This window comes from Gossypium raimondii, chromosome 6, assembly GCF_025698545.1.
Source record: "Gossypium raimondii isolate GPD5lz chromosome 6, ASM2569854v1, whole genome shotgun sequence".
Lineage (NCBI taxonomy): Eukaryota > Viridiplantae > Streptophyta > Magnoliopsida > Malvales > Malvaceae > Gossypium > Gossypium raimondii.
Window position 1 is genome coordinate 54,119,821 of NC_068570.1, and position 26,534 is coordinate 54,146,354.

General features: G+C 33.1%; 2 protein-coding genes across 2 annotated transcripts; one reads left to right on the forward strand and one right to left on the reverse strand.

The window, feature by feature from the left end:
* The first annotated feature begins 15,534 nt into the window (after window positions 1-15,534).
* On the forward strand, window positions 15,535-18,294 carry LOC105774219 (putative serine/threonine-protein kinase-like protein CCR3). The gene has a single exon (XM_012596622.2). It carries the CDS (start codon window positions 15,726-15,728, stop codon window positions 18,165-18,167), a length of 2,442 nt encoding a protein of 813 aa, XP_012452076.1. The 5' UTR covers window positions 15,535-15,725; the 3' UTR covers window positions 18,168-18,294.
* Window positions 18,295-20,320: 2,026 nt separating this feature from the next.
* On the reverse strand, window positions 20,321-26,277 carry LOC105773571 (NF-X1-type zinc finger protein NFXL2). Its single transcript, XM_012595573.2, has 13 exons — window positions 25,044-26,277; window positions 24,853-24,966; window positions 24,715-24,770; window positions 24,346-24,412; window positions 24,035-24,127; window positions 23,540-23,625; window positions 23,281-23,443; window positions 22,998-23,171; window positions 22,590-22,780; window positions 22,384-22,465; window positions 22,004-22,210; window positions 21,133-21,222; window positions 20,321-21,055 (listed from the first exon to the last, which is right to left on the reverse strand). Exons 1-13 carry the CDS (start codon window positions 26,205-26,207, stop codon window positions 20,897-20,899), a joined length of 2,646 nt encoding a protein of 881 aa, XP_012451027.1. The 5' UTR covers window positions 26,208-26,277; the 3' UTR covers window positions 20,321-20,896.
* Between the last annotated feature and the right edge of the window lie 257 nt (window positions 26,278-26,534).

Consider the following 26,534-nt stretch of genomic DNA (forward strand, 5'->3'; position numbering starts at 1 on the left):
TGTGCTTGCCATCGAAATGAATTAGAGAATTTGCCATTACTAATTTCAATAAATACGAAAAAAATTGCAATAAAAAATTAATTAAAAAATCGTAATACAAAATTAATTAGGCTAATTTTGTTATTGGTCCCATAATATCGTAAGTTATAGGTTTAGTCTTTATTATCAATTTAATCATTTTAGTCTCTATACTTCTTGAATTTTTAAATTTCAATCTTGATTCAAACAATAGTCGTTATATCTATTTGTGACATGTTTATGAGTATTATGTGAAAATACCAAATTGACATGACATTATACTTGTGATAATCTATTTTTCACATACAATTTTAGAACTAGCAAAATATAACTTAATAAATGTAATGTCTACCATTTTTGGCTCATGATTGAAAATTTAAAATTCTAAAATCATAGGGCCTAATTGACCAAATTGGAATACATTCAGTACAGGAATTAAATACGCAACTTATGCATAGTACAATGACGACTAGTAAAATTTAACTAAAATTAAACAAATGAACTCTTTTTTGTCTCAACAAAAAAAGAAGTTAGTTACTAACAAAGCAACCCAAACTATTTTCATCTGATAATAAAAACAATAGCATTCACCTCGTAACATTATGAACAAATTTTTTAACTCTCAAATCTGGCAATTTTTTTGTTGTTGTATAAAACCGTCAATAATCTCTCCTTATTCTTCCATCTTCCACTCAAGAAAAGAGTACAACAATGACTACAACTTTATCTTGTTGCTTCACATTGGCCCTTTTCATGATCATGCAACCATGGAATGTTGATGTGGACTTAAAAAAATTGCAATTTAGACACTCCCGTTAAAATTGCAAACATAAATCCAAGCTAATTTTTTTTAAATGAAATTATTAGTTGGAGATTTTTAAATATTATTACAATTTACAAAAAAAATCCACATGAGTTTTCTATCTACAATTTTGATGAGAGTGACCAAATTAATCAAACTATATAATGTACACTTAAATTATAAACTATTTTAGTACCTAAAATAAAAAAATTAAAAATTAAATAACTATTTATACAGTTTACCCTTATTTTATTGAGTTAATAATCACTCTTTATAGAGATAATATATTGTGATTTGACTCATTAAATTGGAGAAAAAATAGTAATAGCGTATATGTGTTTAATTTTTATTTAATTTATTTTTTATTTAACCAGGGTGAAGACAAAAAAATTTTTTAGAGGCCAAAATTAATTTTTAATAGTTTAGATTTTTATTATTTCCAAAGGATTAAATCAAATTTTTATTATCTTAGGGGGACTAATGTGTAATTTTACCTTTATTAATTTAAAATTTTAAAATTTCTAAAGGATTTAAATGGACAATTTTCTATTTTGGGGAGGCAGGGCCCTGCTAATCCCTAGATCTGCCACTGCGTTTAATCGTGTACAATTTGTAATATTATATAAATTATTTAATTTATATTTTTTTGGTACGACATTACACACAAAAATTGCAGTCTAAAAGAATGAAAAATTATTCTCTACCTTCTTCCATCAATTGATGAAGAAATGCATGCTTTAGAAAATAAAAATAAAAATTACATTAATTCACTCTGAAAAAAGAAAACTGTTTCATTTCATTGATATCATGTTGACTAAGCATGTGTTTTCCACCTCGTAGGAGCGTAGCCTATTCCATTTCCTAACACATGGTGGCTGTACACGATGAGTAAAGAGGGTTTGCAAGTCCACAGTTAGAGCAAGACTTGTTTGTCTTTCCAAATGGTATAAAAAAAACAAAGGAAAAAGAAAGAAAATAAATAAATAAAGTCCTCTGAGATTCAGTTCTCAAATTTAAACTTGACTGTTTAAAGAGTTAGAAAGTATATAAAAAAGAAAAAAATAGAATATTCAATTTGAATTTTTGATTAGAACGTAATAAATAAATAAAAAAAGAGCCGAAGATTCTAATTTAAATTTAAAATATTAGGATCAATTTACAAAAAAAAAACTTAAAAAAGGGTTAATATACATTTTGGCCCCTCAAATTGTACTTTTGTACCAAGTTGGTACTTTTTTTTAACTTAGTTGGTACCTTCACTTGTATCGCGTCACATGGTTCAGTACCCTTATACTAATATCATTAGTTTGTGTTGACATATCATTGATAGTCTATTTGGTGGTAACACATGGCAGCCTATTAGAATGTCACGTGTCAAACATAAATAAAAATAAAAAATATTTAAAAATATATAAATTAATAAAAAGCATATTTTCCACATTAAAAATGCACCTAGACAAATGGTTGTCCATATACATCTGAATCTGGACAATAATTTGTCCAAATCAATTCTAGATGTGTTTTCATTGATTCTATATAATTTTAATTTTTAATAAAATATCATGTTATTTATACTATTATTAAATTTAAAATATATAAAATTAATAAAAAAAGTTTCATACCAAGAACGAACTTGAACAAATTATTGTCTAGATTCAACTACACCTAAATAACCATTTGTCCAAATTCATTCTAGACGTGCTTTTAGTAATTTTATATATTTTTATAAATTTAAATTTTTTGAAAATTAAATTTATAAATTTTATTTTTATATATTTATACATTTATATAAATTTATAAATTATAAATTTTATATTTTATATTTTATATTTTATATTTTATATTTTATATTTTTCAAAATATTGTAGGATTTTTATATATTTTAATTGTATACATTTTTATAAATTTATATTTAAATATTTCAAAATAATTATAATCTAAAAGTTTATATTTTATAAATATTTATATGATTACTAAAAACACGTGGAGTGAATCTAAATAAATGGTTGTCTAGATACATCTAATATGAACAACCATTTGTCCGATTCATTTTGACGTGGAAAAATTATAATTTTTAATTTAAATATTTTGATAGATTTTTTAAATTTTTTATTAATGTTTAACACGTAGTATTCTGAGAGGCTACCATGTATCGTCATCAGATTGATTATTAGTGTCACGCCAACACCAACTAACAAAGTTATTAGGATGGTACTAAATTATATAACATAATACAAATTCAGGTGTCAACTTTAGGGGGAAATATACTTACCCTTAAAACATCCTCATGTTGATGGAACAAAATAAACTTTAGTTTTAGATTACCTTTTAAATTTATTATTACACAAGAAAAAGTAAATAAATAAATCTACATTACGTGACATGCTCTCTAGGTGAAAAGGAAAAATATGTATAATTTAAATGAACAAATTTTTAAAAAAATATGTATAATTTAAATGAATAATAATTCAAATCGTAGAGCTTGTAATTGTTGTCTTTTGATCCTATTTGATTCTTGATATTTCTTCTTCGTGGATTCCCAAATGTGCTTGGAGATATCCTTACAAAGAATTAACTCCAAGATTGAACGTTCAATGACCTGAAACAAGTAGTTTTTTTACCTTAAGATCCTTCAACTTCATCCCTTTTATTTCTGTGTCTAACATTGTTGTTGTTGACTCTGGCACTCCATCCGAGACAACTTGGCAGTACTCTTTTGATCTTAGATTTCTCTATTAGCATGCTCCAGTGATCATAACCACCATCGAAGCAAGGTATTGTTGGTTGCACGAAATTTTCAAACGCCATGGAATACGAAAAATTGCTACCTTTGTCTTTGCTTTTTGATAACTTGGCTCGGATATCATTTTTAACTGAGAGTTTTTGCTACAAATGAATAAAAGACTTTAATAAGAAAATAGGCTCAAAGGAGAAGAAGTTGAACTATATGTTTTATTCATCAAATAGCAGCTCAATAACTAAAAATTAAGAAACAATATACAAAAGAGTATGAACTACCAAAACAAAAACTCCTATTTCTTAGAAAAATATCTTAACATATATATATGTTGAATATGAATACCTTTTTTTGTTGATGAGAAACTTTCATATATGAGATAGTTTTATAGGTATTGGGAGCCAAATTTGGTACAAGTGAACAAAAGTGAAAGTTTCAAACAAGACAACTTTTAACAAGCTCAATATAAATGAACAAGAACCAATATTTTGATCAATACAAAATAATGCCTAAAAGCCGATAAATGTAAAGCTCAATTTGGACAACCGGGAGGATCCAACACTTGAACCAACCTCCATCGCTAAACATCGAAAGGGAGCTAAGGGGAGGATTCAAAACCATTATAATTGCAGTTAACCATCAAAGTGAGCAATCACCTTTCACCTTGATGTAATAAACCTCTTTCTAATATTTTCGCTCTCGTAGTGATGAAAACTTCATTTCTTAACCAAAAACAAAAGATGTATAAAACTTTGGAAAGATAACACGATTCATCTAAGGCTCACCGAGTAAAGGTCATAATCGACAAATAAAAAAAGACCAATCATTGCACTCGAGCAAAAGAAATAGTCTTAAAAAAGGCTAAGTGCAATGACAATGCCATAATGGTAACCTTTACTGAGAAAAGAAAAGGATTACCTTGATTCCAAAACTTATTATTCCAAAATGATTCCCATCACATCAAAAAATTTTCCGGTGGTCAGCGGATGGAGTGAAAAAGGCTACAAGTAGGGGTGGCAGCCAATTGCTTACCGCTAGAGGCTTTTCAAGCTCTAGAGCTTTTTATAAAAAAGACTGACTGTTGAAGCTAGTTAAGGAGGTTGCCAATGAATTTTTTTGAGATATTAACAATTGAATAAATGGCACGAAATGGGGGATATGGGCAATTTCGACAATGATCTTGCAAGCTTAGGAGGAGATTGAAGTAGTTTTTCACTTAGGATTTGGGACTTCAGAGACCACCTACACTAAAACCGGTCAAGTGAAAAGCCAACAAACGATGCAAAGATGCTTCAACAACACTAAGAGAAAGTTAGAAAGATTGGGGGTTTGCACTTTTTGGTTAAATTTACACTAATAGGTAAGTATTTTGGGAAGACAAAACTAAAAACCAAAATGGGGAAGGAAAAAGGAAACTATGAATGTGTTTAATGTAGGGGATAAACTCGATTAAACAACAAACAAAATAAATAAAATAAGAATCGAAAAGATCGAACATGCAAATTTTATGTGGAAAAACTCCTCAAGTGAGGGTAAAAAACCACGGGCAAAAGGAGATTTCACTATAATAAAGGAGAGTACAAAATATGGAGAGAGTTAAAAGAAAAACTCAAAGTCCTACAACAAAAACCCTTCAAAACAAAGAACAAAATTCTCTCAATCTAAATATTTTTTTTGTTGTGTAAAACCTAAAGAAACTATGGCCTATTTATAGGCTAGAATTCGTAGCGTATATAACTACAACAACTCTAGGTTAATTAGAGTTTAAATGGGAAACTAAAAATAAAGTTTAACTAGGAAAAGAAAAGACAAAATAAACTTTGGTAAAAATAAGAGGCATTCTCCCACAAATCTCCACATTGACTCGTATTCGGACCAACTCCCTTACTGAGCCCTATTACGCGCTTAACTGATTCTTCATCGGATACTTACCAAGTCCAAGTAATGCTCGAACTTTGAAACTAGAAGGCTATTTGTCAACATGTTGATTGGATTGTGTTTTGTGCCAATTTTAAGAATATGAACATCCCCTTGAATGATCACCTCTCAAACAAAATGATAACGAATGTTTATGTGCTTCGTTCTCTCGCGATGCATTTGATCTTTAGTGAGATGTATGGCACTTTGACTATCACAATATATGACAGTTTCCCCTTTTTCACTTACCAGTTCATTGAGCAGACCACTTAACCAAATTGTTTCTTTTACTACTTTTGTAATTGCCATGTATTTTACTTCAATAGTCGACAAAGCCACTGTAGCTTGAAGTATCGCCTTCCAACTAATGGTACAATTCTCAAAAGAAAATAGGTAACCTATAAGAAACCTTCTTCGATCTAAGTCTCCTGTATAATCAGAATCAACATATCCGACTAAACCCTTTTGAGTTCTTCCAAACTATAAAAACATGTTAGAAGTACCTCGTAAATATCTAAAAATCCACTTAACTGTATGTCAGTATAACTTACTAGGGTTGGTCATGTATCGACTAACAACACTAATAGCATGTGAAATATTGGGACGAGTGCATACTATTGCATACATCAAACTTCCAACTGCGCTTGAATAAGGTACTTTTAACATGTACCTTTCATTTCTTCATTATGTGGGGAATATGAAATTGAGAGTTTAAAGTGTATAGCTAAAGGAGTATTTACTGGTTTTGCATCTTGCATCTCAAATCGCTTAAGGATCTTCTTGATGTATCTTTGTTGCTATAAAAATAATTTCTCGGAATGTCTATCATTTAAAATTTTCTTTGCTGGACCTAAACCCTTCATCTTAAACTTAGAGTTAACCATGGTTTTAAGACAATTAATTTCAGATGGATTGTTAGTCGCAATTAACATATCATCAACATAAAGCAACAAATATATAAAAGAACCATCATCAAGACATTATAGATAAATACAACTGTCAGACTTACTTCGAGAAAAACTAATACTCAATATGAAGAAGTCAAACTTTTTATACCACTGCTGAAGTGACTACTTCAAACCGTACAAAGACTTTTGTAAAAGACAAACATAATCTTCTTTACCTTCAACTTTAAAGCTTTCCAGTTGTTGTATGTAGATATCCTCTTTAAGGTCATCGTGAAAAAAACAATATTTACATCTAACTGCTCTAACTCAAGATTATTTGATGCAACAAAGGCCAAAAGCGCCTAATGGACGTATGTTTCACAATGGGAGAGAAAATATCATGAAAATCAACTCCTTCCACTTGATTGTATCCTTTTGCAACCATTTTTGCCTTGTACCGAGTGTCGTTAGAACTCGAACCTTCCTTCTTTTTAAACATTCATTTGTGACCAACAATTCTTTTACCGATGGATGGTTTAACTAGCCTCCAAGTCTTATTCTTTTGAAATTATTTCATCTTTTCTTCCATTGCAACGAGTCATTTGCTAGAATCAGAGGCTTGAACTTGTTGGGAAATGTCCCTATCTTGTAGTAAATATGTAATTATTTTATATGTATTTGAACGATGAATAAATAAATTTCACATTTCATGTTATGTCTTTTGTATTTCTGTCCATATTTTGCCTACATAGCAAAATTATGATAAGAAAATATTAGTTCATTGATTGTCTAAGTTCAGACTGATGATAAGTGGCATTATAAGAACGTTTATATTGGGAGAAAAACAACTTGCTTCAGTAGATATTCTAAACGAGTTTGTAATCCCGTAAAAGAATCAAAGTGAGCATTTGATTCAAATACTAAGAAAGATTATTATGTCGTCTACAATTTCAATTAAAGAGATAGCTAGTCTTGGCTATCAGAGCAATTGGCTCCATGGGTAGAGACATAGATGTATTTATTGGCAGAATGATACATTAAACTGGACCCAAGATGAATTAATTCTGAATCGTTTGTGAATGAATTCACTTGTGACATTTATGGTGTGATTTACCTAAATCCCGAGTTATTCACTGACCATGTGTATGTAACTTATGTGTTTTGATATAAGTGGAGGTTTATGCTCTAAAGATGATCAAGCCAATAGCTGGTATGTTGGGTACATGAGTTGTGTATGGCATGGCTTTACTAGTAATAGTGGAATTCATAGCTCAATTAAAGAGTTAACGATATCCTCTCATTGGCATTGTGTTGATTGATAAATATGGAATGTAGCCACGCGTTTCGAACGAGCAATTTATCACAGTAATTTGTTGACAGTGGTCATATTAATCATTAAGAAGATATAATGGTGACAATGAGATAAAACATGATTGTATTAAGTGAACAGATTTAACTCAAAAGAATCAAGGATATCATATGAGGGTAACACACATATGATGATGTCATTGGAAAAAGCAGTTGAATGAAAAGCTTTCGTAAAGAGTATACAATAAGAAGTTTTCAATCATGGTACTTCTTGTGGACTGACTCCATGATTAAGTAATTGCGATTTATTAGAACGATGCTTCTGAACATAATTGCAATTACTAGAGCCTAACTATATATGTCCAATTTGTCCCTCCACTAGCTCAACAAAAACTCGTTTGGACTGCATTTGAATCAGAAGGAAATTCTACTTTTTTGGAAATAATTTAGTTTAGTTGATTTATTCGATGTAGAATTAAATTAGTTGGTTGTGAGAATTGTTCAGCTAGAGAATTTGATTAAAGAATTTCTTGAAAAATTAATTTGGAAAATCTAAGTGATTTCTGGAAAAATTAATTTTGATCAAGTAAAATTAAAGTGATATTTTTTAAAATTAATCTTCAAGTCAGACAATTGGCCCAATGGGCAATTGAACTTGAAAATTGGACCTAAGATCGTAAATTGGGCCCGCAAAATCGAGACCAAAACCCAAAAATTGGTCAAATGAAACCTGATATGTAAAATTGGACCGACTTCCCAACCGAAGGCTAGGCCAGATCAATCGGGTTGTCACTAGCCCGTACCAAACCAACAGAAATCGAACCAGCTCGGGGTGCTAGTGGCTGTGACGGTGGCATTTCGGTGGCTAGAAAATGGTCGGCGGTGGGTCTTCGGTGGTTGAACAGTGTAAGAATTACACTCCTACTAGGACTCTACCAAAAAATTTGATTCAGATTAACTATTTCAAAAATATTATTATTTTATAGATTTAATATTAAATTTAATTTAATACTTATCTTAATAGTATTTTATTAATTTAATATTAAAGTGATTATCTTAATATTAAATTTAATTTAATGTTTATCTTGTAGATAAATTTTCTATTAATTAAATAAAATTTAATCTAATATTTATCAAAATAAATATTAGATTAAATTTAGTATTAAAATGATTAAGTTTAATCATAGTTGAACTCTCTAAACTCCCCCTATATAAAGAGAGCTTTTGGTCATTATTTACACACACTTGAATTTAAGAGAAAGTTGTAGAAAGAAATTTTTTTGAAGTAATTATTTCAGAAAATTTCTCGAGATATTTTTCTTATTTACAACTTGGTCTAAAAGTTTAGAGAAATTGCAAAATTACCCCACTGGTAATTCTTATGGAAAATTTTCTGATTTTAAGTGAGCACACACTGGACAGACGTGAGCTTGAGGATAACGGAGAAAACTACTTGGTCGAAGTGTTCATCTTAGACGAATCGAAAAGGTACAATTTTGATTGAATGTTTATTAATTTAGATATCACAACCAAGTTCTTATTTTTGAAAAAAAAATTAAAACTTTGGTTTTTCCATAAAAAAAATTTGTTGCGTTTTCCAAACCTGATTTTCCAACAAAACTGCCTCATAATAACACGAAGGATCGGTTGAATCAATGCTCTTAGCAACAGTTAAAGCATAAGCCATTAGGTTTCCTTCACAATATTTCTATGGTGGTCGAATTTCTCACATTTTCCTGTCACGAGCCAACTTATAAGTAGTTAATTGAGATGGTGAGGATACTTGAGAGTCAGATGAAGCCTGAAACAAATCTGAAACAACTTCAATCTTGTACGAATTAGAATTTTCATGTCATCGTGACGTTGTATGACTCTTTGTTCGGGTGAGACCTTTGTTCGTCGTGTCATTGTGACATTGGGCATTTGCTCATCAAGATGTCGCCCTCTATTTTGGCTTTTGACTCCACATTGCTCAAGAAACTTTGATTTGTTATGTTTTTAAAAGTAGAAGTCCCCTTTTTCTGATCGAAACATGGCAAATTCATCAAACTTGACATCACTACTAACAATTATTTTGTCAGATTCAGAACACCACAACTTAAAATCTTTTGTACCGACAGAGTATCCTAGAAAAATGCATTTAACAACCCTTGGTTTGAGCTTTCCTTAGCTAACTTTAGCATAAACAGGACAACCAAAAATTCTAATATTAGAATAATTGGGAGGATTACCTAACCATATCTCCTCTGGAACTTTACCGTTCAATGCTCGGTAAGGAAACCAATTTACCAAATAACTTGTCAAGTTTACGGCTTCAGCAAAAAATTCCTTCCCTAAGCCTGCATTAGAAAGTATGCATTGTGCCTTTTCTAGCAATGTTCTATTCATTCTTTCTACAACTCCATTCTATTGTGGAGTTCCAACAATGGTTCGATGTCTTTCAATTACTTCCTATTTGCAAAAATCATTAAACTCTGATGAATAAGACTCAAGACCATTATTCATTCTCAATCGCTTCATAGGTTTTCCAGTTTTTTTCTAACAGTGTCTTCCGCTATTTAAAGATTTTGAAGACTTTGCTTTTATATTTCAAGAAATAAATCCAACCTTTTCTGGAGTGATCATCAATAAAAGTTTTGTTATGCCCGTTGTTGAATCAAAACTGACTCAGGTTTGTTTCCCGAAAATGCATAAATCGGTTTGAAGATTATATTTCGATGTCTTTCAATTACTTCCTATTTGCAAAAATCATTAAACTCTGATGAATAAGACTCAAGACCATTATTCATTCTCAATCACTTCATAGGTTTTCCAGTTTTTTTCTAACAGTGTCTTCCGCTATTTAAAGATTTTGAAGACTTTGCTTTTATATTTCAAGAAATAAATCCAACCTTTTCTGGAGTGATCATCAATAAAAGTTTTGTTATGCCCGTTGTTGAATCAAAACTGACTCAGGTTTGTTTCCCGAAAATGCATAAATCGGTTTGAAGATTATATTCAAAGTTTTGTCAGAAGATGGACCCCATAAATCAGTTTGAAGATTATATTCATTCTGATTTATGAGGTCCATCTTTAAACGCTCAAAAGAAACTCTAGATTATATTCATTTTGATTTATGGATTTATGGGGTTCATTTTTTGAAAAAACTGTTTGAAGATTATATTCATTTCTAAATGTCAGAAGATGGACCCCATAATCTAAAGTCTCTTTTGTTCTATGTGTTGTTAAATCGAAATTGGCTCGGGTTTGTTTCCCAAAAGCGTAATGCTCTCAGAAACCTAACTTACCAACTCTAGTGTTTTTGAGAAGACCTCTATTGCACAAGACTGTTATACAATTCTCACTCATATGACCCAGTTGCATATGCTAAAATTTGGTTGAGTCGGAATCGGTAAAGAAAGAGTTATGTCATGTTGTCGCGACGTCAGGTTGATTCTCGTCTCAACGTAGTGGCAATTTCAACTTTTCTTTGGTAATCGCAGTCGCACCAACAATCGTTGACGCTTACAGAACGTATAGGTTGCCCTTTACATCCTCAAACAAGAGATGATCTCTCCCATAAATCAAAGTTTCGCTGAAAGTTTTATAAGAAGAGGGTAAAGAGCATAAAAACAACATAATTTGATCATTGTCACTAATTTCTACTTCGAGATTCTTTAAGTCATTAAGAAGGGTAACAAACTCGTTAATATGAGTTCTAATGGACTCATTTTCAACCATTATGAACATGTAAAGATGTTGTTTTAATACTAACCTATTGGCTAGAGATTTCGTTCATATATAACACAGACGTTGTTTTCTTCATCAGACCCTCTTGTAACACATTATTCGTGAGGTATAGTTGAATAATGGATAAAACCTTTTCATCAAGCTCTTCCCATTCTGACTGATTCATATTTGCGGGCTTTTTCCCTATAATGACATTTTTCAGACCTTTTTGAACCAGTATTGTCGTCATCCGAACTTGCAACAAATTGAAATTTGCAATTCCATCGAACTTCTCAATATCGAACCTTAACATTGCCATCTCTGAACGGGTTGATTGTAAAAATTTAATTAGCTCTAATACTAGTTTGTAGGGGATAAAGCCGATTAAACAATGAACAAGGTGAATAAAATAAGAATCGAAAAGATCGAACACACAAATTTTACGTGAAATAACTCCTTAAGAGAGGGTAAAAAACCACATGTAAAAAGGAGATTTCACTATAATAAATAAGAGTACAAAAGATGGAGATGATTTAAAAAAATTGGAAGCCCCACAAGAAAAACCCTTCGAAATAACATATATTACTAGAACAACCCTAGATTAATCAGAGTTTAAGTGGGAAGCTAAAAATAGAGTTTAACTAAGAAAAGAAAAGCCAGATTAAATTTTGGTCAAAATAAGAGGCATTCTCCCACATTTAAAAGTTTGAAACGTCGTTGGCACATGATGACTTGTGATGGTTCACAATCACATTTAAGTTTTGGCAATGAGAGACATAGACGAAATTTTAGGGTAAAGAGGCGTTTATATCGTTAAAGACTTTAAGAGTGTGTCGGGGTTGTTTATGAAAAAGAAACTTGAATACGTATAAATAAAATGAAGAGTTTGATTAATATAAATATGTTGAATACAAATGCGTTAAGTTAATTAAGTAGTTTCGATTAAATTAGTTAAACCTAAATCGATTGATTGATTTGTTTTATGAGTAGAGGTAGATCGATTAAGTCAATTATTTATTAAAAAGTCGATCAAACAAACCAATTTAACCACCGACCCTAATAATAAGCAACTTTATGATGTTTTTCAATTCATTGTATAAATACCTTAGAAAAACCTAAATGAGATTTCAACGTGAAATTTCATAATTTTTTATTATTTAATTTATTTTATAAGAGTATTTAATTTCCTTATTTTTATTAAAAACTCAATGAAAATTGAATTATAGGTATATTTTAATTCATTATTAGCGAAAAGAAGTTAAATATTTGGTCAAAATTAGGTAACTGTTTCAGTGTTTCATTAATTCGGGTTGACTAAGCGTGTGTTTATCACCTCGCGGGCGCGTAAGGCATACCAGTATCTAACACGCGGAAGTTCCATATGGCGAGTAACGCAGCTTAGCGAGTTTGCTTATTTTATCTTCCAATTTCATAGCATGACCTGTTTAACAGGCTTTACAAAAAAAAGGAAAAAGAAAAAGAAAAGGAAATAAATAAATAAATGGTAACAAGTTTTATTATTTCATAAAAAAAGCTATAAAGTATATAGAAAAAGAAAAATCAATTCGAAAAAAAGCTGAAGATTCAAATTCAAATTAATACTATATTTTCATAAATTTTTATATGAATTAATTTTCAAAAATTAAATTTAATTATTTTTTTTGAATAATTTCTGATGATATTTGTTCTTTTTGACACAATGTCTAGAATTACCTATAGCCTCTCCCCAACCCATAAATAGGAGGATAATGTACTTTAATGCACTCGAACTCACATCCTCCTGCATTGACAATACTGCCTATGCCAAAATTAAATTTAATTGTTATGACAAGTGCTATTAAAAAAAATCTTTTAAGCTGTGTTTGGACGAGAAATTTCGTTTATATAATGTTTTAAAAAAATAAAAAATGAATTTACTCATTTGTGTAGAAACAATTTTCATGTCATTCTTTCAACAGTAAATGATAATTCTATTGTGGATTCATATTAATTAAATTGATTCATCTATTAGTTGAGGGATTAATTTGATTTAGTATCTATAATAGAGGACTTGAAAATACTTTCACCAAATTTAGTGATAGTAACGACCAATAAAAATAATTGCACATGTTATAAAACCACATCAAAACCACGTAAACGATGTCCAGTCATAAAACAATTTTTCTTTTTAATATATAAAGAAATCCAAAAGAATCTTCAAATCAAAAAGAAATTCATAAAAAACATATTTTTTATAGAATTAAAATAAAAATAATTTATAATAATAATAATAATTCCATTTTTAAATTCGTATATTCTAAAATATTTGAAAACTAAAAATATATAATATTTATAAAATGCTTTTTATAATTTCAATTTTAAAATATAGTATATTTATTTTATAATTTTATAATATTCTTAAATTTTTATGTAAAGTCAAAAATATTTAAAACTATATTTTTGCATATGAATTTACAAAATTATCTAAATTTAATTTTTTCATTTGTTAGATTATTTTTAAATTTTATTTTTCAAAAGAATACAGTTTTAATTCCAAAAGTAAAAAAAAATTGCTTAAATATCTTTTTCCAAAAATGACCCAGATTATTGGAATATTGAAATGAATTTTATTTTTTGAAAAAAATGATGACCTTGGTAATACTTTTCTATAAATTTATATACAAAAATAATAAATTTTTTATAAATTTATAAATTTAATTTTATATGTAATTTTCTTATGGTTTTATTTTAAAAATCTAAGTTCTTTTAAGAAAAAATTGAATTTTTCAGAAAAAATAGAAATTTAAAACTTCTTTTGGAATTTTTTTAGAATTTGTTTGCTTTATGATGGTTTTAATTTTATTTTATTTAAAAAACAATTTTGAGTTATTTTTAGAAAATTTTAAAAAATTACCTTTTAATAAGTTTTTGAATATTTAATTTTATTATGAGTTGGCATTGATAATGTGGTTTATTTATTTGTTCTTCATTGTCATGCCTTCAATTTCAAAGTACACAAGGTAATGAGAGATGACAAATGGAATCATATTTAGTAAAATTAAAGTGTAATAAGGACCAATTCTTGAAATTGAGGTTGAGTCCTATGTCAGAATTTTCTTGTTTTGCAGTGGCTCAGGATGTCAAGTGTTTGATTCAAAACCAACATGTCTACAGGGAAGGAAATAAAGTTGCATATGCATTAGCTAGACATGCCCTTGGTTGGAGGATAGGATTCTATAGTTTCCTGCAACCACTTGGCTATGTTTTGAATCTTGGGTTTGACTAAGCTAGAATGATAAAAAAACAAATGAAACTTTAATTGAAATGACAATACAGATGTTTGAATTATAAATTATTTATATTAATTTTAATTAAATTATATATTATTTATTATATGTTAATTTATACATTGCGGTGATAAGCAAATGGTAACAAGAAGTATATATTTAATATTGAGAGGAAATAACTCAACAAGTATGAAATGTTAAAATAGTGAGATAAAAGTGTATACTAATTTTTTGTTAACTTCATCTTTAGGAATTTATTTCCTCAATTATTATTGGTATTTTTATGATAATTAGTATTTTTTTAAATGTAAACTTATAAAATTATTTAATTACAATTTATACTACCAAACATTACTTATGATGTTCTTACAATCATCTAGTCAACATGTACAAATTTTTTTATAATTACAAGAAGGTGTAAATTTTAAGTTCAATTGCCAACCTTAATGTTTTGAGTTCAAACATTAAATCTACTTTAATACTTGAATTTGACAACTAGATCTATTTTGATCACTGAACTTGGGTTCTGTTAATATTTGATGACGCAAGCAATATTCTTAGAACATGATTGGATCGTTCAGCTGGATCGATAAGATTGAGAACCAATAGATATATTGATTCGAACAAGGAAGTTGAACTAATTGAATATGGAATTACTTGAAACCAATAAAAATTGAAAATCAAGACAAAAACCTATTTAATACTTTAAAAAAATAAAAGGTTTTTATAAAATTCTAACTAATCAAAACAATTGAACCGGGAATTATGGTTTTAATCCAATCATCCGTCATGCTTAGAACATTGTATATGACACTATGCTTATAAGAGAGTTGATATGGTAAAATTAAAATTTTATATGACAGTTAAAAAATAAGATGGGAATTAAAAGAGGACGGTTCCAAACACGGCCTCATTCTCTTTCTTCTTAAAATGCTTTTAATATTGAAACTCTCCGTTTCATTAGTTTCTCTCTCTAAAACTTTGATTTTTCCGTTCATTTCATTGCTTCTCACTTTCTCTTCCCAAATGAAGCTGACGGACGGAAACGCCACTTCTTCCGCCGTCATCTTCCACTTTTTTAAATGACGAAACTTTTCTTCCCACTCCTCTTCGCCGTCAGTTCCCTCGCCGTTATCTCCTTCCCGCCGTTAACTCATGCCTTGGGCTCCGGCTTGACGCTCGCCGTCGCCTACGGGACCGCCACCGTATGCGCAATCGTAGCCGCACAGCCGACTCAACGCATTATCTGCTACCGCGCCGGCGATAACACCTCTTCCTCAATCGCCCCTGTCCCGATTCTCCCCAACGTTTCCTACTTCACCGTCGCCGGTGGTGAAACCAACCTTTGCGCCCTCCGTTCCGGCGGTTACAGCCTCCTCTGCTGGGAAACGAACGCCCCGAATTACCCCGTTAAACGCCTCTACGTTAACGACACCGTTTTCCTTCAATCCCTCTCCATCGGCGACGAAAGGATTTGCGCAACGACGACGAACACGTCGCAGCCCGTCGCCTGTTGGAGACCCGACGGAAACAACCGCAACGACGTCGGAGAGCTACCCAATCGCAATTACACAATGGGTAAAATCACGTCCGGATTTGGGTTCTCTTGTGGGATTGTACTGAGTCAAAACAACCGAGTTGCTTGTTGGGGAAGTAACTCGGTAGTATCGACAGATATCGAAAGGCAGTTCGGGAACATTTCAATGGAAAATATCGAAGCTGGGGTTTCCCATGTCTGTGGAGTGAACTCGGTTGGCGATTTAGTTTGTAAAGGAAATAACTCGGCAGGTCAACTCAATGTTCCATTAAACAAAGGGTTACGCTTTGCTTCATGGTTAGCTCTCGGTGAAGGGTTTAGTTGTGGGATTAGAAGATTGAATGGCACGGTTGTTTGTTGGGGTTCCATGACTGAGTCCGCCATTGAAGACATCGAGTTCGAATCCATTGTTGCAGGCTTAAATTTCACTTGTGGGTTAACAACTAAGAATTTATCTATAGTTTGTTGGGGTCCCGGGTGGCCTGGGAACAACGGGTTCAATTCAAATTATTCTTTTGAGTTACCTTTAATGGCGGAGATTTTACCAGGGCCTTGTGTTCAATCTTTTTGCAGTGAGTGTGGGATATATCCTGAGTCGAATAGGCTTTGTTCTGGTTCTGGTAACATTTGTAGGCCCTGTTTTAACATCACCACCGCATCACCACCGTCACCGGTGGCTCCATCACCGGAGGTATCGAGGCCGTCTCGAGAGTTGAGAAGAGGGTTGTTGGCATTTGCCATTGTTGGATCAATTGGAGGTTTTATGGGGATTTGCAGTGCTATTTATTGTTTATGGACTGGTGTTTGTTTTGGGAAAAAGAAAGTTCATAATTCAGTTCAGCCAACAATCACTCGAGCAGGCTCGAATGGCGGTCCTGGATCGAACAACAGTCCTCCTTCTAGGTCGTTGAGGATTAGACGGCAAAGTTCGAGAGCAATGAAGCGTCAACGAAGTGGACCATCAATGATTCGTCAACGAAGCGGAACATCATCGAAACACGCTGATAAAGCCGAGGAATTCAGCTTTGCTGAACTTGTTGCAGCAACCAATGGTTTCTCATTAGAAAACAAGATTGGTGCAGGGAGTTACGGGGTTGTTTACAAAGGAAAACTGTCGGACGGTCGTGAAGTAGCAATCAAACGAGGCGAAACCGGCTCGAAAATGAAGAAATATCAAGAGAAAGAGATTGCATTTGAGTCCGAATTATCCTTCTTATCAAGGCTTCACCACAAGCATTTGGTTAGACTTGTTGGATATTGTGAAGAAATGGATGAAAGGCTTTTAGTTTACGAATACATGAAGAATGGAGCACTTTACGACCACTTACATGATAAGAACAACATCGAGAAATCCAGCAGTTTACTTAATTCCTGGAAAATGAGGATCAAAATCGCACTCGACGCGGCTCGAGGGATCGAATACCTTCACAACTATGCAGTTCCCCCTATAATTCATAGAGATATAAAGTCTTCCAACATATTACTCGATGCGAATTGGACAGCAAGGGTTTCAGATTTCGGACTCTCGATGATGGGACCGGAATCAGACCGAGATTACAAGCCAACAAAAGCAGCTGGAACAGTCGGTTACATCGATCCCGAATACTACGGATTAAACGTATTAACAACCAAGAGCGATGTATATGGACTCGGAGTCGTAATGCTAGAGCTTCTGACAGGGAAAAGAGCCATATTCAAGGAGAGCGAAAGTGGAGGGACACCAGTGAGCTTAGTTGATTATACAGTGCCTGCAATTATGAATGGTGAAGTAGTGAAGGTATTAGACCCTAGGGTTGGACCACCCGAGCTTAATGAAGCAGAGGCCGTAGAACTAATGGCTTATACAGCAATGCATTGTGTGAATTTGGAAGGCAAAGATAGGCCTACAATTGGTGATATTGTTTCAAATCTGGAAAGAGCTTTGACTGTTTGTGATGGCAGCCATGGCAGCATCTCAAGTGGTGCTTTCTCCATTGTTTCAGAGTAATTTTTTCTATTAAAAAAAATTAAAATTTGTTTTAGGCAGGGCAGGCATAGCTTTTGGGTTGTAAAAAGGATAGAATTTTCAAGATGCTTTTTTTGAACACTGACAACAAGAAGAAATGCTTACATCATTTGTTTCTGTTGGCCTTTTACAATTTTTTATGTTTTTTTTATAATTGGGAAAATGGTTTAAAATTTTGACCATTTGATTTCACACCAAGAAACAAAGAAGAGAGACGAAGACAAGTCAGCCAACCTAACAACAAACAAAGATGGGGACTTAAAACTTTGCTTTCTAGGGTTGTTTTATTTTATATTTCAATGCCAAAAAATGGTTCGAATTTTAAAGGTAATATTGTTGAGATGGACAATTCTGAATCCCGAGAATATGAACAGTGCAAAACGAACATGAAATAATGGATCATTAAAATATAAATATTTAAAACATGATTATAGTGAAAAAGTAAGAAAAGTAGATAAAAAATTCATTGACTTTGAATTATGAAAAGAAAGATGGGGTTTGGATTTAATTAAGACTTTTGGTCAACACCAATTAGGCATAGTTGTCATCTTAATCATCCCTACACGTGTACGGTCAATATTCAAGTTCCTCAATTATTCATTAATAGAAACGGTGCCCCCCATATTAAACTGAAAGCATATTTTTATTTATGAAGGTCGAAATTAATATAACCTAATGTTGGGGTACATGGCAAATGCCAGACAAGGTGGTGGTGGCCTATTTGGCCGGTGATTTAACAACCTCTTTCCTTTTGCCTAATTTCGGAGGAATAATTTTATTTTTCATTTAATAAAAAATTGAGTTTTATTTTAATATTCGACTTTAAATTTAATTATTAATAATAAATTTTTGGATATGGGTTTTTATTTTGATTATTAGTAATCTTTAAAACTAAATTTCAGATTTTCTCTCATCTACAATATATTCCTTGGAAATATTTTAAAAATCATAACTGAATTAAAAAGAAAATGTTACAAAATTAAATAAAAAATTATTATTTCAATATTTTAAGTAAGTAGATTTATTTTTTTAGGAAAGTAAACTTAAATTAAATTAAAAATATTATAAATTATACAAAAATATGAAATACAATAAAAATGTGTTTTGGGACATGGTATCAATGACTTAAAACAAAATAAATATTATTTTTAAGAATTTAGTCTAACTTTTAAAGTTAAAATTCAGATTCAATGGTTAACATTTTTTGTCAAATTTGTTAGAGTGGTATTTTGAAATTTTAGAAAGCGGTAACCATGTAATAAAAAAAGACATTGCAATGAACGTGAATTTAATAGATAATTTTAACGGTGTTAACAATTCTTAAAAGTTACATCGTCATCTTAATCGAAATAAAGTTTTGGGCTAATCAAAGACATTGAAAAATTGAGGTAACAAATTATGCCAAAAGTTAAAATATAAAATTAAATATTAAATTTGAGCATAGTACAAGGACCGTAATTAAAATTTGAATAGTATTATATAATTTATAAAAATTTTAGAAAATATATATATTAAAAATCCATGTAAAAATTTAATCATAGTAGTTAATAATATTAACAATTGTAAATAAATATTACAAAAATAGAGACCAAATTATTGTAGAATTTAAGTATAAGGATTAAATTTTAATTGAAAGTATAGTAGAGGGAGCAAAAGTGAGATTTGATGAAAAGAAAGGCCTGGACACGTGTCAAAGTAAAAGACCTTCCTTTATAAAAGATTAAATCTTAATTTTAGTGGAAAAATCAAAAGCGAGATTTGACTATTTTCTTATGAGAAGAAAAAGAAAAATGAAAACCTAGACACGTGTCAAGGTGGGAAGGTGGTTTATAGATTATACTTTATGGTAAATCTACCCAAATTCCGGATTATTAGAAAAAGACTTCAGTTGGTGCCAACAATTTGGTTCATCAGTCTTCACTCAATTAATATTTCAATGTTTTGGGTCATGGTCTATGTTTGGAGAATAAGAAGATTATTATTAAAATAATCAAAATTCAAACTTATATTAAATATTGAGTTATTGCCCCAATTGAATTAAAAATAATTATTATATAAATAAGTTTTACACTTATCACATTTTCAATTCATTTTTTAAATCTAAAAAAAAAAATCGATCGAAGGGGCATCAAATATATAACCTTAAAGTAAAACGACTTTTGAACAATAATTTGAATATTCGAAACAAGCTTAGGCATGTGGGTTATGACTAGACCCAGCCCGTCAATAAGTATATCTTTTTAGATATTTTCATAGCCTTGTTACAGATCTGATTCAAAATTGAAGGAAAACTCTGAAATTTCATTCACTCCCCAAGTTTATAGATGAATTGGGTGAATGTCGAGCTCATATTTTATGTAAAAAAATTCAATAATAAAAGAGCCCGAAAAGGATCAGACTCGTAGACCGAACCACTAGTATGGAGTAACAAAAATTCAACCAAGAAGCCCGAGAACGATTAGATTCGTTGGATGAACCTTGAGTGGAGTGGAGTAGCGAAGAACTTGGTATCAAATCTTCAATTTGATATTTGATAACCCCCCTTATCATAAAAAGAAAAAAAATTCCAGCAAACCAAATCTCCTGAGACCTTTGTAACTGTAATATGTTAAAAGGTTGAAGATGGGTCAGATTCGTGGTGGTCTTCTTTCTGCCAGTTGCAGTTCAGCTTCATTCACCCAATCCAAGAGTAGCACCTAAGGCGAGAGAGATCAGAATCGTGAACGTCTTCGTTTTGCTCGTTGCAGTTCAACTTCATTCATCCAATCTGAGAGTTGTAAGAGACCTTTGTAACTGTAATATGTGACTGCAATCAGAGCTGCTACGATGATGATAAATAAAAGCAGACGCTTCATGGTGGCAACAAATTCCTGTTGGAAATTAATGTTGTTAGGCAAGGAAAACTGACTAGGAAATGCGTATTGAGCTTGTCAAGAGAACAACATACCTGAAATCTTGAAACTTGCTTGCCCTCTTGAATCCGATCCCGCCTTTTTCTGCGCTTTGGCCCATGCTTTTCGTTTTCTGGCTCTTTTTTCTTCAATAAATGATGCAATGGTAAAAAATTATAAGCATGCATGCAAGGAAGGTTAAAGCATGCATGACAATAAAGAACGATGCAAATAAATTTTTTTGTACTAGTTTGCAACCGGATACTGAAATTGTAACTATTTAACAAATAGAATACAAAACAAGTACGAGACTCTCTAGGTAGGCCAAGCAGTTTCCAACCAAATTCCAAAGCAGCCCCACCCATTTTTTTGTGAAAACCCGATGATATATCTCTGAAAATTGGAGACTGCTTTTATGGGTTGATTGCTAGTAATTTAGAAAAGGCTAGCATCATCAACTCCTAGAATCCATGATAATAGCGTAAAATGTAACAAGATGGTAGGCTGAATTTCTTGAGATTAAGATGTCTCCACAATGGCAATTATCTCAGCAACATCCACAAGTTCTAACTCAAAGGAGGATTACTCGATGAAAGGAATGAGGAAATTCGGGTTTCACAAAGGGAAATGCAGGCAGAATTCCTTGTTACTATAAAACCTGACAACTAAAAGTATAAGAAATACTCCTATTTCTAGTAACTGTATGAAGGAAATCGATACTCTATCAGGCTCTATTTCACCAGGCTGCCTATCATGTCACATGCGATTACCGAAGATGCTTGAATCACTATGCATGCAATGCATGCCATTTTCAAATAGTCATAAACCAAAATAAAGCATCAAAGTAATCTAAAATACGTAAGCTCCAAAGCAAATGAATGATGAAATAGGAGTTGAAAAATGCTAACTCAATTTAAAAGATCTTACCTCCAGAACCTTAGGTTTACGCAATTGTAGAGCTGACTCAACCTCCTGTATTTTTCTCTTACAATCTGAATTGCAAGGCAGAAGTCCAAGCCCAAACTGATTCTTTGGTATATCTTTGGGGTCATTACCAGTATCACGATATGCAGCCTGAACATCTTGGCATATCCATTCCTTCTTCAAGGTTTGGCATTTACAGCGAACAGTAACCTGGCACATAGAAGATGGAGATTGAATAGGAAGTTAACAACACTTTAAATTTTGATTGTGAACTCGATTATATGATGTTGCTGTAAGTTGAAGGGAAATCATTCACCGAAATCTCTGAAATATAGAAATTTTCTTTCTTATCAGTGATATAGTCAATTATTAAAATTTATTACCTTTTTGCTGCACTTATCAGGGGCTGGGCATTTATCAACATGGCATATTTCAGGACATAAATGCTTACAGTTAGGCAGCTTTCTGCAGCACAAGTTTCAAAAGAATTTATCATATATCTCAATTATATCAGGTTAATGAAAAACAATCCAACAACCTAAAAAGCAACTGCAGCAGGAGAGAGAGCAAGAATATATCTATAAACTACCTATGGCAAGGGCCCCCACATGAGCGAGCAGCCACTTGATCCTTTTCAGATAAATTGTTATAATGGATGCACTCAAATGCATGGACCATTGCACCACAGTGACATGACCGTTTCATGAGCACTTTGCAAGGAGGGCATTCTCCGGGATGACATGGTAGGGGGCAGGGGTGCGAACATTTAGGCATCCTCACCTGGGGACATGTTTAAAAGATAAGGCAATCAGATTCCCCTTATTAAATACAGTTTCTTGTAACTAGATAAACTGTGGTGACTATGAGTTCTTGATAGCAGCCTTATATGTTTTTAAAGTTTAAAGCACTCAAGAGACCAAGAGAGCAAAGCAGGGAAAAAAGATTAGGAGTCAAAAATCGTAAATAGAATAAATGAGAACAATAACAGGTTTAGCACCTTCTGGCAAGGGAGATTACACACTTCACAAGATTCACTTCTTTTCTGATGTCCTGATGAAGAAGGCTGGGTCTCCAGGGGATGGCAAGTTTTTGTACAATAATGATTGCCACAAGGAAGAAGATTTCCACATAAATTATCACAAGAAAATCGTGTTGTATTGGAGCAAACCATCTGAAACAAGGAAGAAGAATTAGTTTAAAATGAAATACACGGCCTTTGGGCAATCAAGTAGATCAATCAGAAGCTAATCCTTTACAACTTAAAAAGAAGTAAAACCAACCATCCTCTCTGCTCCAAAGTGCTCGCCAACACATGGTCTCCAAACAAGTTCTGGGCAAGGAGGGCAAGGGGTGCCTGGAGTGCACTCTGTCTGATGATTTGATTTCTTTTTCTTGGGTTTCAATGTGAATTCTGGATTGGGAGGAGGTCTTGGCCCATGACACCTGGAATATCAGAAGGAAATAAAACTAAATTAGCTAACAGAGACATATGTAAAGTTTGAAGTCACACCTTGAATATCAAAAAGCTATTTGGCAAACCTTAAGTTGCACTTGTGACCACATGGATATTCTTCTTCACAAGGTGCCCGACATGCGGGGCAAGCTCCATAGTGGCATCTGTGCGGCTGGTAAAAAAGGGAAGAGAATTATTGGCTAGGAGAACTTGAGCAAAATATGCCATATACTTTGTTTATGCTAAGTTATAAAGAAAACAGAGACTATCACTTTATGAGAGACACGTGCAATATAGAGACTTTTAAACATGATAAAAAAATTATGGATTTATTAATATGACAATACTAGCTAATAACATAAGTTCTAAGACATATGCAGTAGCTAAACCATGAAAGTTATCATGCATAGAAATGAATGAAATAATCGTGATGATTGCAGATAACATGTAATCCTAGCATAAGATTAAAACTCGGGCAAGGTCACGTTACTATCAAAAGCTTCATATAACAGACACAAGGAAGCTACAACATAAATAAGCTCCAGCAAGGAATATACAGAGGTAAAGAATCTTAATAGTACCTTACTGGTTGATGCATGCCTGCACAAAGGAGTTATCTTACATAATTTACGGCATTTAGGAGGCTTGTGATCCATCTCAGTACCACAAGGAACCTAGTAGAAAGAAACCATCACAAAATGTCGAAAGGTGGCTTATATTAGCAGCAGATACAAATACAAATAACATTGAGGAGCAATTTGCCAAGTTACCACAAACCCATCATCAACTCAACTAAGACCCTATATAGCCATAATACGAGATCTGAATGCTTGAATGCAGTAATATAACCATCTGCAAATGAACATAGAATCTGTGATAAATGAACTCTCACCTCAAAGTGTGTCTCACCACATGCACATGAAATTGTCACCATAATTGGACAGGGAGCACAGGCACCTCTACAATAATGAAAACTCATAGTCAGCACATTTTCCATTCTGGATAAGTACTCAAAGCAAAGAATGTATAGCATCTGAGCCTTTCTTTTCTCCTATAGCTGCCAAGATTATAATAACATGACAAAGCCAACTAGAATTTCACTTTGAAAAGTTTAGAGAAGGGATAATTATTCCATTTAGAACAGCAATGACAAAGTTGCTAGGCAGTTCTCTTTGTTTATCATTGTCCTAGTATAACAATTTTATTGCCCTACAGACACTTAAAAGAAAAATAAGTAATAAAACTTAATCATGTAGCATACCTATGGCAAGGAGCAGGGCATTTGTGGTTCTTGCAGCGAAGCCTCTTATCACAAACCTGAAGCATCCATAATTCTATAACATTTAACAGGCAAAACAATTTCAACAAAAGAAAAAAACAAGACAATAAAACACAACACCTCCGAACATGGCGGACAATCTCCATCACAACAACGACGTTTACAAGCATGGCGTCCGCAATCCCTCATTCTCAAACACTTCCTTTCACACGACAAATCTTGATAGCAAGGAACCTACATTAAATTCAGTTAAAAGAATCACGAAAATTCCACGAACAGTAACAAAAAGCAATCAATCAAACATTTGCTACCTCTTTCTTCAATCCTCCACACCGGCACGCCTTCTTAACCATAGTCCTACAAGTCTCCACGCAAGGTCCTTTGTGACACCGCTCGGGACACCTATGGAAACCACAGTTCAACAGCTTATTACAAGTTGCACCGCAAACCGGAGCCACCCCATCACAGGGCATCCCTTCATAAATTCTTTTCCCGCAAGGACATGTCCTATTTCCTTGCAATGGACACTCCCCACAATCTCCCCCGTGGCATCCCCTTTCACAAACATGCTTTCCACAGTTAAGCAACTTTTTACACTCATTTTCGCAGCGATAATCCCGGTCACAACAATCTTTCTCTTCTTCCTTTTTACCACACCGGCAACGGTAAGTCTCACGTGCACGGCAAGGAGGGCACGTGCCTGGATGACAGATTTCGGAGCAGTTATGTTTGTTACAATCTAAACGCTTCTTACAAAGTTTGTTACAGGAAAAGTTTTTGAAACCGCAACGGCGAAAATCTTCGACGGAGCCGCAAAAGCAACGCGCTTTGACGGATTTCGGGCAGGACGGGCAGGGACCAGGGTGGCACAAAAGGAGGCAAAAGTGACCGCAATTGTTTGGCAACGGGCGGTTACATATTTCGCCGCAAGAGTGAGGGAGGATCCACGGGTTGTCAGACGGAGGATCTCGGAGCTTACCGCAGAAGCAAAGGTAACATCTAGGGATTTCAGATTTGGAGTAGGAGGAGCGGCACTTGGGGCAGTTCCAGGAGGCTTGTTTGGCGGCGGTTTCGGCGGTGATAGGGAGACGTGCAGCGGCGCGTGCTGCTGAAAGGTCAGAAGATTGGCGGGCCCATGATTGAATGCAGAGGAGGTGGAAGAGAGCGAAGCAGAGGGAAGAGCAAGACCACGTCGGATCAGAGGGACGGATCCGTTCGAGGCAAATGAGGCATGATAAAGCGCCGGAGGAGGAAGAGGTTAAGAATGATTGGATCTTGGACAGATCAACGGCTGTGATCGAAGATGATGATGATGATGATGAAGATGAGGAAAATTCAAGGTAGGTTTTGAAAATAGAGTTTGAGAGATCGGAACCGACTTGGAAGTTCTCGGAATCGGAGTCCGAGTCCAGGTCCGAGTCCGAGAATGGCGGTTGCGATGACGGTGGCGGGTGGTAGTTGGCCGTTGTGTTCATTTCTTGGATTTGAACTTCTCTTAGAGGAACCGGATTTTGCCGGGTTTTCAGAGTGATGATTTAGACGGCTCTCTTTTTTGAGATATTCAAAAAATCACGTCCAATTGTGATGAACGGCCCAGATATTATTGGATATTAATTAATTCGATTTTCCTTTTTGCTGATTTACAAATTCGGACAATGAAATTATTTTCGGAACAAATTTAGATATTCAAATGTGTTGGACAATTAAATTTGAATAATAAATGTACAAGCCCAATAATTCCCAGACCCACTCAAAACAGGCCCAATTAACAGCCCAAACCCCCAAAATAGAAACCCTAAGCA

What these genes read in the sequence shown, in the direction of transcription:
- LOC105774219 (XM_012596622.2), top strand. Translation starts at nt 15,726, where the DNA reads ATGACGAAACTTTTCTTCCCACTCCTCTTCGCCGTCAGTTCCCTCGCC.
- LOC105773571 (XM_012595573.2), bottom strand. Translation starts at nt 26,207, where the DNA reads ATGAACACAACGGCCAACTACCACCCGCCACCGTCATCGCAACCGCCA. An exon ending in GTAATCTCCCTTGCCAGAAG is followed by an intron (nt 22,781 to 22,997) that starts GTGCTAAACCTG and finishes ACATGTCCCCAG; the next exon opens with GTGAGGATGCCTAAATGTTC. An exon ending in AGCAAGTTTCAAGATTTCAG is followed by an intron (nt 21,056 to 21,132) that starts GTATGTTGTTCT and finishes AATTTCCAACAG; the next exon opens with GAATTTGTTGCCACCATGAA.